At 46.1% G+C, this 11,450-nt stretch overlaps 2 protein-coding genes across 3 annotated transcripts in view; one reads left to right on the plus strand and one right to left on the minus strand.

The window, feature by feature from the left end:
- The window catches only part of LRWD1 (leucine rich repeats and WD repeat domain containing 1), a 22,501-nt gene extending 18,447 nt beyond the window's left edge, over positions 1-4,054 (minus strand). Inside the window, exons 1-2 of one of the 2 annotated variants that reach the window (XM_050929101.1) lie at positions 3,987-4,054; positions 357-503 (exon numbers count right to left, since the gene is read on the minus strand). In XM_050929101.1, the coding sequence (XP_050785058.1) occupies positions 357-436 (80 nt within the window). In that variant the 5' untranslated portion in view covers positions 437-503; positions 3,987-4,054. Of the gene's footprint in view, positions 1-356; positions 504-1,962; positions 3,124-3,986 lie in introns of those variants that run through there. The other variant, XM_050929100.1, reaches the window with a different exon arrangement.
- Positions 3,791-7,837, plus strand: ALKBH4 (alkB homolog 4, lysine demethylase). The gene is made up of 3 exons (XM_050929120.1): positions 3,791-4,207; positions 5,253-5,450; positions 6,068-7,837. The coding sequence occupies exons 1-3, from the start codon at positions 3,806-3,808 to the stop codon at positions 6,740-6,742; spliced, it is 1,275 nt and encodes a 424-aa protein (XP_050785077.1). The 5' UTR covers positions 3,791-3,805; the 3' UTR covers positions 6,743-7,837.
- The last annotated feature ends 3,613 nt before the right edge of the window (positions 7,838-11,450 follow it).

Raw genomic sequence — 11,450 nt, forward strand, 5'->3', positions numbered from 1 at the left:
AAAATACTATTTTTTTTGTTTTTTTTACCGTGCAAATACTTGTAATCAAAAATAAATATAAATAAATATAAAGTAAGCACTGTACACTTTGTATTCTGTGTTGTAATTGAAATCAATGTATTTGAAAAATGCAGAAAACATCCACAAATATTTAAATAAATGGTATTCTATTATTAACAGTGCGATTAATCGCAATTCATTTTTTAATTGCGCAATTAATCATGATTAATATTTTTACTCGCTTGACCGCCCTAGTTATTTCATATTCCAATAGCACTATTTAAAGAAGGAAAAAGAGGGGGTTATAGCCCAGGTTGGATTCAACTGGAATTTGCGAGAGTCTGGTTTGCACTTACTTCAGAGTCTCAATCTTTCGTAGCCTAGTAGATCTTGGAACTGCTCTTTCCAAAAGAAGCTCTGTAGTGACTTTTGACATTTTTAATTTCTGCCCCTTTCCTGGAGACACAGGGCCGTCAGCAGTAGACTGTCTTCTCAGCACCTTCCTGGTGAAAGAAACAGGAATTAGGGGGAACCTTTTAAAACTGTGTCCCAGCAAGAGAAAGAAAAAAAAGTTATGGTGCAACTGCCCCTTGTTGATAAAGCTGACATCATTGGGTAATATTGGCAACCCAGACTTGCAAAACAACCAAATTCCACTTCACTGCCCTCACTGCAATGATGATAATAAAAACACTAGTGATACTTTGCTCCCCCGCCAAAAGAAGTTACTCCTTGCAGGTGAGTTGTAGCCTAGATTGTAAGCTGGTGTAGCGATGACATTTTACTTCTGTGTCTGTACAGCACCTAGCACAACAGGGCCTGGTCCATGATAGGGTTCTTAGGCGCTACCGCAATACAAATAATAAACAAAGTCTGCCTACTGCAAGGTTTCTTCCTCTGAAGCAAGTGTTACTAGCCCCTGGATAGGATACTGGACTACAGAGACCACTAGCTGGATCCAGTCTGGAAATGCCCAGAATTTTGCAAAGCTGGACTAACTAGCTCATTCCTCCATCCAAATGGAGAGAAAGTACAAGTGATAATGCCCATCACCTTTGATGGGCACTAATTTCTCACAGGGGAAAGAAATGCTAATAGCAATATTGTAGGTTATTAGGAAACACATTGCTGTGGAAAGGGGAAACGACCCATATTAAAAAATACTATGTACAGTGCCAGAACAGCCTTAGGGAACAGCTGTTGGGGATACTGGGCCTTGGTTTAGCTTCCTTTCCAGCCCTCGTTCTGAAGGAAGGGAGTACAAAAAGAGCTCCTAGACCATGATCATGACCTGCCGTCTAATGGGACGGAGATTAGGCTGCAAGCTGATGAGAGTATGTGGGGCCCTGAGCAGTCACTTGTCTTGCTTAAGAAGATTTGCTACAGGCAAGAGCCAGTAGTAGGATCTGTTTGGGACCAACACTGTTGCTTTTGTTAAAATAAAGGTTTTGCGGGCTCAACAGCAGGGAGAATCTCTCATTTCAAATAATAATTTCCCCATTGTATCCAAGAATTAAAAGCATTAAACCTGACAATTTAAACAGCGGTCATTTATGGCCTGATCCAGCAAGCTGCAGAGCCCCCTTCATCTACCAGGGTAGTCAGTGGGAGCTGAGTTTCTGGACAGATATCTAGACCCCTAGGTACTAATATCACCAAGCTCAATATATTCAAGCCAACCATAAACCCCTATGTCAATTATGAAAGTCCAGTTAGGAGCTAAAACCAGGGCAGGCACACCTGAGTTACAAGCCATGTCAGAAACTGGGCTGATATCGCAGACACAGCTGTGTCACACTGTCATGGGCCACATTATGGGTCACACGGACCATCTCACATACAAGGGCTCTGTCACCAGAGTTACAGATCACATTGTAGTGACAGTATTATAGGCTTTGCCATTACGTTACAGGCCACGTCACTGCCATGTTTCACACAGCCACGTTCTGGACTAGCACTCACTCAGGGACACATCCTTCGCCTATGCTGGCTCAAAGGTGCCAACACGACGTTATGACACAAATCACCATGTTCTAGGCTTGTTATGCATCAGGGCTGCCTGGCTGTGTGACTGTCGCCATGTTCTGGTCCGGTTCCAGCTCAGGGCTGTATTGTGTTGGTATGTTACAAGCTACATCTGAGTGGCTGTCACTGTGTTTTGGTTTAGGGTTGCAGTGCCATTTTACAGGTTCCTGTGGAGCTGTGACTGCACCACCATGTTCCAGTCCAGCTCTGTCCCAAAACTGCGTTGCCACATTATGGGTTCCCTAGTTGTGGCTGCCTCACCATCTTCTGGTGCAGTTCCAATGCAGGATTGTGTTGCCATGTTATGGCTGTAACCATGTAACTTTGTTCTGGTCCAGTTCCAACAAAGGTTTGTGTTGCCATGTTGTTGATCATGTGGCTGTGACCGAGTTGGGGTGTTCCGGTTCAGTTCTAACACAGGGTTGCGTTGCCGTGCTATGGGTTGCATGGCTGTGACCAGGTCATTGTGTTTCGATCCCATTCCAGCGTGGGGGTTGCATGTGACTGGATTGCTATATTCCATCCACTTCTGGATCCGGATTGCCTTGCCATGTTAAGGTTCATGTGGTTGTGGCTGAGTCACCGTTTCAATCCAGTTCTGGCATGGGGTTGTGATGCCATGTCACGTGGCTGTGACCAGGTTGCCATGGTCTGGGCTAGTCCAGTTCCAGTGTGGGGTTGTGCCATTATGTTATGGGTCAGGTGGCTGCAGCCAGGTCACCCTTTTCTAGTTCCGTCCCAGCTCAAGATTACATTGCCATGTTTTGTCACGGTGCTGTGTCCTGGTCCAGCTCCAGTGAGCCGTGGCATTGCCATGTTCTGGGCCATATGGCCATGTCTGAATCAGCATGTTCTCATCCTGTTACGGTGCTGTGTCCGGAGACATAGGGCTGCCCCGATTGCTGTGGTCTGGTCCAGTTGCAGAGCGGGACACGTTACCATGTTGTGTGTTAACACGGCTGTGACTATGTTGTGTTCTGGTCCAGTCTAGTTCCGGGGTGGGTCTGGGGATGCAGAGCCTCCACGGGCATGTCCCCATGTATCAGCGTAGTCCTGACTCAGAGCCCTGCCCAAAGTATGGAGAGCTGCCAGACCCCCATGTTCTAGGCCGGCCCAGGCTCACACCGGGGGGGGGGGGGGGGGGCAGAGCCTCCATGTCTCAGCCTCGGGGCCAGGCCTACGATGTTGAGGGATGGGGTCAAAAACACCCCACGTGTCATGCCAACCCTGCCTGCGCGCTGGGGGGAGGGAGCCCCCGGGTCCCAGCCGGCCCTGGCTCAGGGCCCTGCCTGCGCGTTGGGGGGAGGGAGCCCCCGCGTCCCAGCCGGCCCTGGCTCGGGGCCCTGCCTGCGGTGCTGGGGGGAGGGAGCCCCCGCGTCCCAGCCGGCCCTGGCTCGGGGCCCTGCCTGCAGCACTGAGGGGAGGGAGCCCCCGGGTCCCAGCCGGCCCTGGCTCGGGGCCCTGCCTGCAGCACTGAGGGGAGGGAGCCCCCGGGTCCCAGCCGGCCCTGGCTCGGGGCCCTGCCTGCGGTGCTGGGGGGAGGGAGCCCCCGCGTCCCAGCCGGCCCTGGCTCGGGGCCCTGCCTGCGCGTTGGGGGGAGGGAGCCCCCGCGTCCCAGCCGGCCCTGGCTCGGGGCCCTGCCTGCGCGTTGGGGGCAGGGAGCCCCCGCGTCCCAGGCCGGGCAGAGCCGGGAGCTGGACCTAGGCCCCCAGGGGCAGGGACGGGAGTAGGTGCCGAGGAGCGGCTAAGGCCGGAAATAGGGGGAACTACAACTCCCAGCATGCCCCGGGTCCGAGCGCGGCCCTCTAGCTTGGCCAGGAGTCCCGCAGACTGCTGGGAAAGCGAGTTCCGCGTAGGGGCGGCCAGATCAGCTCTGGGCCTGTCGGGGCCAGGCTGGGGAGCCCGAGTGTCCCTCCCCCCGCCGCGGGTCCCCTCCCCCAACACCCCCGCCACTCACTCACCTGTCGCCGGGGCCGCGTGCGGGCCGCGCTGGGCCCTGCCGCCGCTGGGGAGCCCGGAGCGCGGAGCCCGGCTGGCGGCGATCGGAGCCCGGGGCGGGGCCTCTCCCCGCGGGATGGAGGCGCGGGGAGGCGGCGGGGGCGCGGGGCCCGCCTGCGGCTGCAAGGGGATCCGCCGCTGCCTGCTCTGCCAGGGGCCCGCGCCGGCCGCTCCGCCCCCGCAGGTAGCGGCGGGAGGGGACACTGGTGGGTTGGGGGCGGTGCGGACAGGCACAGGGATTGCCCAATGCCTCGTGCGCCCTTGCTGCCCCCGGAGGACAGAGAGCGGCAGAGGGGGCTGTAGTCTGCCTCTCCCTGCCTGGAATGGTTTTGCATCTCCCCCCGCCCTTCCTTCGTTAGAGGGAGCGGCAAGGGGGGGGGGGGGGAGTATCTGTTACATCAGGTGCTTCCATTCAAGTGCCCTCCCCTACTCCTGCCAGGTGGAGGAAACCCCACAAGGACAGCCCCTGCCCTTGGCATTTCCAGGGCATGGTACTGGTGATAGCTTTAGGCAACAGCCAGGCCTGGGGAGCAAGACATTGATCTCTACCTGATTAGGAGTGATGCTAATGAGCTTCAGAAGGCATCCCCTCTAGCCAGGGCAGTAGATGTTGCTTCGACTTTGAATAGGGCACTGTCAAGCCAGATCTGGATCACTTCGTGTTTAGATTAGGCCTGTGTCAAACGCATCAAAGGACTTGTTAGTAATGCGATTGGAGCACCCCGTTCAGAGTCAATTGCTCACATTTCACCTAGAGGCAGGAAAAACACAAAATAGTAATTGGGGTAGTCCTGGGGCTAGTGCACCAGACAGTGGGTCCATATTTAAAGCATAGGATTCTGTTACTCTAACCAGCAGCACTGGTAGAGGTGCCTCTGGTTTTGCGGGGAGTCCAGCACTCTTTGCCCCAGTGAAGTTTGTTGTAACCTGGAGCACTGAGGGATGGGAGAGGGGCAATAATCCCTCAAATATACATTATGTTTTAAGAATGCACAGCTTGTTATTTTTCCTCCAGTGATGGCTTGTACTATAGAGGTCACTCTTAAAGATAGCGTCTATTAACCTGCATTGCAAAGATGCAGCTACAAAAGGAGGGCAACATTTCAATGAAGACAAACAGTGTAACTTTTTAACTCTATAACAGTCTTATGCATAGCTCACCTGTTGCAATGATGTAACAGATATCATGGCAGTGTCTTATCTTGCTGTGTCCTTTTTTATTTCCACAGGAAAAGGGTAACTTCACTTATTGTCCAGCAGCAGGTTTAGCAGTAGGAAATGAATGCTCAGAGTTTGCTGGCTGGGCATTTCCATTTCCCGGCGTGTTCTTGCTGGAGGAGTTTATAAACCAAGACGAGGAATCTCAGATGGTTCAGCTGATGGATCAAGATGACTGGAAACTATCACAGTCTGGCCGAAGGAAGCAGGTCTGATTCCAGAAATATGCTTATTTCTAACTCCCTCTGGGGAAGGAGATTATTTCTTCAGTTAACAAAAATCATACTTTAGTTTTAATGTTTTCATTAAATTGATTCTTTTTTAAATAAAACCATAATTGTATTTGAAATTAGCCAGGATGGGCAGGGGTGGTGTCCTTAAGCCTCTGTTTGCCAGAAGCTGGGAATGGGCGACGGGATGGATCACTCGATGATGACCTGTTCTGTTCATTCCCTCAAGGGCACCTGGCATCGGCCACTGTTGGAAGACAGGATACTGGGCTAGATGGACCTTTGGTTTGACCCAATATGGCCGTTCTTATGTTCTCTCAAGAGTGCATTTGTGATAGTTATAATGAATCACACATGATTGTATTTGAATGTGCACTATCAGTGTCCATAAACAGGAAAACTGAATACAAGAGTATAAAATGACCCCATGAAAGTCATATAATCAGAACGTGACTTGCACCAGCCCGTCACTGGTAAAGATGGGAACAGAACCCAAGAGACCCAGGGCTCCTCAGTTTGTCCAGAGGATAATGCCTCCCTAGAAAAGCATGCCCCAGATTTTTATTTATCATCGTCTGCTTTTCCTTTTCAAACAGGACTATGGGCCCAAAGTGAACTTTAAGAAAAAGAAGCTGAAAGTTGATAGTTTCATTGGCTTGCCCAGTTTTAGCCAGGAGATTGTGCAGCGAATGAAGGCTCATTCTGCGCTAGAGGATTTTGTTCCTGTTGAGCAGTGTAACCTGGACTATCTGCCTGAAAGAGGGTCTGCCATTGACCCACACTTTGATGACTGGTGGCTTTGGGGGGAGCGACTGGTTAGCTTAAACTTGCTCTCAAAAACTGTGCTGTCCATGTCTTGTGATTTGGAGGACAGTCTCCAGTTATTTGCCACTCTCAGTCAAGGAAGTGGGGAATCAAATCGCTCTGCCTCACCTCAAGCTTGTCAGACCCATAAATCAAACAACTATACTCCCACATCAGCATGTGAAAATTTAGGCAGTTGGGATATTGACTGCTCATCTCCCCCAAGACTTATTCCATACAAAGAAGTTACTGTAGACATTCTCTTACCTAGGAGATCCCTGATTGTGCTGTATGGAGATGCACGCTATAAGTGGAAACATGCAATTTACCGCAAGCACATTGAGCATCGCCGGATCTGTGTCACCTTCAGGGAGCTGTCTGCAGAATTCGCTTTGGGAGGAAAGCAGGAAAAACTGGGTAAAGAGCTCCTCGAATTAGCCCTGACATTTCAAGGAAAACCAGTGTGAACAGGGGGAGAAAATTGGAATTATGAGTTGTTGGGATATTTGAAAATTAAAGTTCAGATTTTTTGCAGTTTATCACTGTCTTATTTGGAGATTGTTTAAGGGCCATTATCGGACCAAATTATGCAAAAATACAAAAGCTAGATCTCATGGCAATGTTATAACATTGCAGCAGTTGAAGGTGCTTGCTTGTTTTTAAAGTAAGCCTTACCTTGCAGTATCAAAACCAAAACCATTGTAGCATTAGCTGCTGGATGAGAATCAGAAACTGGCTATTGTACTTTTGTCTTTACTGTAATGAAATGCAAAGTAGTAAACAAATCACTTTAAAATAATTACTTGAAGCTAAGGTGTAAACGAGGAAGGAAACTTAGTTTGTAAGTGACTTTCAATTTGACAGTCTATAGTCTAAACATTATTGTAAATTGATCTATGTTGATTTTGATGTTTCAAATTACTGCAAGCAGAAAAGGGTCTTGTTCTTTAAGCTTTTTGGATCATCTTACTGCCTGGACTTTTCTTTTAGGGCTCTATTTTAAGAATCCAGGTGCTCTGCCTAAACTAATAGTGAATGAAAAATAAAATGTCCCTTCCTATGGGGCAGAATGTTTCAAACTATCATTCTAGGAACTAGTCACTAACCTTCTGGTTCAAATTCAGTCCAAGCAATGGAGCAGATTCCAAACTTTACTTGTCAAGGCTCAGTTCGGAGACACTGCTTTTAGAGCTGCACTGTTCCTTAGGTACATAATCTTCTTGTTTGCATCGGCTAGTTCCTTTAAAAGCCAGCACTCCAGGGGAGGAGCATAAGTATCTACCCATAGATAATACAATACGCACAGAACTAATTGAAGTAATTTTCCCTTTACTGAAAATATTAACGGTCATTGTGAGAATTAATCATATATAAGTGTATGACCTACATCTTCTGGGATTTCAGAGAGACGGAGCAACATTTGCAGTGGGCTGTTTTCAAAGACAATTCAGACATCTTCAGTATCTGAACTCTAAGTAGGTTGTGTTCTTTTCTGAGCATATGTAATCTCTGACCTGCCATTAATTCACAGTAATAAAAGTATGTTTTTAAGAACAAGCAAAGAGGCAGACTACAGCATGAATCCTTTCCTGTAACTTCCAACAAAGGCTCAGGTTTGTGTCACTCCATGTAGGAGATTTGAGAAGTCAGCTGTGGCAGAAGCTAGTTTCTTCATGTAGTAAGTCTTAGGCTTCAGCCACTTGTATTAAAGAAAAAAAAATTACTCACTACAAACAATTGACACAAATAGAAAAAGCATTGAGTTATCTGATATTTTAATCACATTGAGTTTTACATACACAAAACACAGGTCTGTTCATAATTGCAGACAAAATGAACCAGTTTCAGTTTAGTCAAATATTTAAATACAAATGCACAAATAGCAACATATTAATTCTTACATTGATTAGCAAGTATTAAATGTACATCGTGTCGCACCCGTGACTCCCGCATAAGCATCGAAACTATGAGCTGCTATTCAGATTTGCTGACAGCAAAGCATTCCCTTCACACAGTTAAAGCATTCCCTCGCTCTGCAGGAAAGAATATACTGTGACAGGGAAGATCTGTCACGGCAGGACAATTCTTTGTGCCCGATACTACTGTAAAAATGCAACGTGCATGAGACTTGTTTACTACAGCCACATGTCTATTTGAAAAACCAAACAAACAAACACCCCCCCCCCCCATAGGCTACAAGCTTTTTGGTCCAATCAGAAAGCAGGATTGTGTGTAACTTGTACTCTTAAGCTAAAGACCCCCCCCAACTTTTTCTGGTAAATGTACCAGTTCATTCTAATCTCTTTTGTACTGCTAGCACTTACGTCCTATTACTCAGTTGCATAGCATGCTCTGTTGCAAGATGAGTCTTGGAGTGCTCCCAACTCCATCTCAATTCAGTGCATGTCCAATTGACTGTAAGGAAGGCAGTGGCAGAATCCTGGAGCGCAGTACCATGGTTCAGTGAGTTAGGAAGCCTTGAGTACCACAGTTGTAAATGTAACAATACTTTGGAACCATGGTCCTAAATCATCCTGTTTGCTGTTAGCTTACTAAGCGACAGTAGACAGAGTATTTAAATTAGTGTTTGGTCCTTATATTTCAGTCATTAAACATTCTTCATTTAACTTACGCTCTGTGCTCTCACTCCACTGCTAAAATATTAGATGTGCTAGTTGTTTTAATCTCAAGGTACCAGATTGTTTCATGGAGAACAGAACTCCATAACAAGAAGATAAATTGAAGTGCATACTTTGGCTCACGCTGTACTATGTGTTTATTGGCTGTGTTTTCAGCCCTGTACAATCTAAATGAAGACAGTCCCTGCCCTGAGGAAAACAGACTAGAGAGACTCAGAATGAACTAACCTTTAAAAAATGTATGCTGTTATATTCTGAACTATAAACTAAAGGTTTTTATACTATGTATTTTAGAGAGGCTGAAGTTTAATTTGGTCACGGCTTCTTGCTGCATCTTAGTGCATACTTTTCCTAGGTAAACATTGACATGAGCACCTGTTTAAGGAGCTCCTGAATGCAATACTTGTAAACCTGGCATTTCATGCTGCTATGGCATCGGTAACACACATGGTGGCTCTGTTTTGATTTGTGAAAAGCATATGCACGTTCTCTCCTGAAAAGACAGAACGGCAGCATTGTAAAGACATTAATAGTTGTTCTGGATTATCAAATATTGTAGAGATCTGTGGAAGGTATAAAGAGGTTTTTAATCTGTAACTAGTAGCTGCTAAGAAGAGTTTGGGGCTTCTTTGCTAATGCAGTTAATGTAATACATTTAAACTATTCAAGTTCAATGCAACAGTAACTCCCATCAGAGCAGTATAAACTTAACCTAGATTAGTGCTTGTAAACACATTTCAAAAACAGGCTCCTTCTCAAAAAAAAGATTTATCAAATTGACTTGCATCCCGTACATTTTATAAAGGAGGAGCCTACCATATTTGGTCAAAATTAATTAAATTAGGTCAACATCCTAATGTACTATTATATTTTCTTTGTCCATACAGGACACTGGATGACTCAGTCTAGCCTTCAAAAATATAGTCTTAAACAGCATGACAGTGTAAAGACCACTGTACTTTAGAAAATCTTGATCCAGTTTCACATAGGATGGGTTCTTATTATTCACACATCTAGATACAGTCTAGGATATATATGTATTCCATAAAATACTCCATGCATAGGTAAAAGCAAGACTGGAACAGGAACTAGGTGGAAAAAGCCCCACAGACTTCAAAAGTTTTCTCCTGGCACTTAAATTATTCAACATTTTGTTCTCGGTATCAGTTGTTACAATCAAAGCAAAGGTGAGCTTTGAACTGTATGTACAGATATTAATGGAGATGTTTGCTATATTCAGATGGTTATCAAATGATTTAGAGTATTAACTTTGAAGTGGACACAAAGGAGATTGATGGTGAGAAGTTAATTAGAAAATAAATGGGCTGGTCTGATTGTTCAGGCACTTGGGGATAGAACTGGTTTCTTTGTTTCTCTGGCTGCAAGGAATGGGAGGGGAGGGGCTTGTGGCAGTGGTACAAAGCATGGAGGATAGGGAAGATATGAAATGGGGAATGTTGAGGGTATGGGAATTTAAAATCCAGGATGTAGGAGAGAGAGGGGGAGAGAAAAGAGGATGGATGTCCTGAAATACTGGAAAATATTGGACAAGGAGCTTAGGCTCCAGTCCTGCAATTTACATTGCATGGCAGCCTATTGTGCTTTCATGGCGCTCTAGTGACGTCAATAGGGCTTCACACGGACACAGCCTCCATCTGTGTGTTGTAAATTGCAGGGTCAGAGATTAAGGATACATTGCTAAAGTCACAAAAAGTCAAGCATACTAACTCTGTGGTGGTGTGCATTCTACCTTCCCACATATTACTACCGCCTATTGTAAAATGCATGCCATACCTTAATTCATCCACTGTGTTTAAGGCATCTTAATCATAGGAACATAGGAATTATAAGACTGGATCAGATTGAGGTCCATCTGTATCTTGTCTCTGAGAGAACCTCCACCAGATGCCTCAGAGAAAGATGCCAGCACCCATAGTAGGCAGATGGGGTCTGCCCCCACGCAAGTCTCATCCAAATCCCCAAGAATCAGATTGGCTCCAACCTTGCATCTGGAGTTTTTATCCCTTCCAAAACTCTGTTTGTATCTTGACTGTGATTTTAAGTGAGCAGCCTTAGGCCCCAACCCTTCCAGTACGTACAGACGAGTTGAGCGGGCGTACTCATGTGCTTAAAGATATTCAAATGTTTGCAAGGTCAAAACTTTGATGCTGCATTACTGTGGTCTGGTGCCTTTCCTTTGTATTTGTATTTGTCTTTTACTATTATTGTGATGCAGTCTAAAGGGGAAGGTGACCGTTTACACTAATATGGTCACCACTTTTGCAAAATTGTAATAAATCTTGTACAAAGAGTGCCTTGTAAGGGATCAATTAAAAAGTCATAATTTGCTGAAACTCATTGTCCTGTTTGAATGTATCATCGTTATATATGAAGTTATGAAAAGCTGAGATATATTTGTAACTCAAACATGTGAGGTTGAGAAACACCCACAGGTTAGCTCTTCAGAATGACAAAGAAGCTGTAAACAAGGGTAAAGACACCTCAGATGGCATGTGTGCAGGAAGGGGCAAGCAAA

The sequence above is a fragment of the Gopherus flavomarginatus genome, chromosome 19 (genome assembly GCF_025201925.1).
Source record: "Gopherus flavomarginatus isolate rGopFla2 chromosome 19, rGopFla2.mat.asm, whole genome shotgun sequence".
Lineage (NCBI taxonomy): Eukaryota > Metazoa > Chordata > Testudines > Testudinidae > Gopherus > Gopherus flavomarginatus.

Excerpts from the sequence above, each read along its gene's own strand:
- ALKBH4 (XM_050929120.1), top strand. The coding sequence starts at position 3,806 with ATGCCCCGGGTCCGAGCGCGGCCCTCTAGCTTGGCCAGGAGTCCCGCA. Across the intron at positions 4,208-5,252 it reads CGGCCGCTCCGCCCCCGCAG|GAAAAGGGTAACTTCACTTA; the intron begins GTAGCGGCGGGA and ends TTATTTCCACAG. Across the intron at positions 5,451-6,067 it reads AGTCTGGCCGAAGGAAGCAG|GACTATGGGCCCAAAGTGAA; the intron begins GTCTGATTCCAG and ends CTTTTCAAACAG.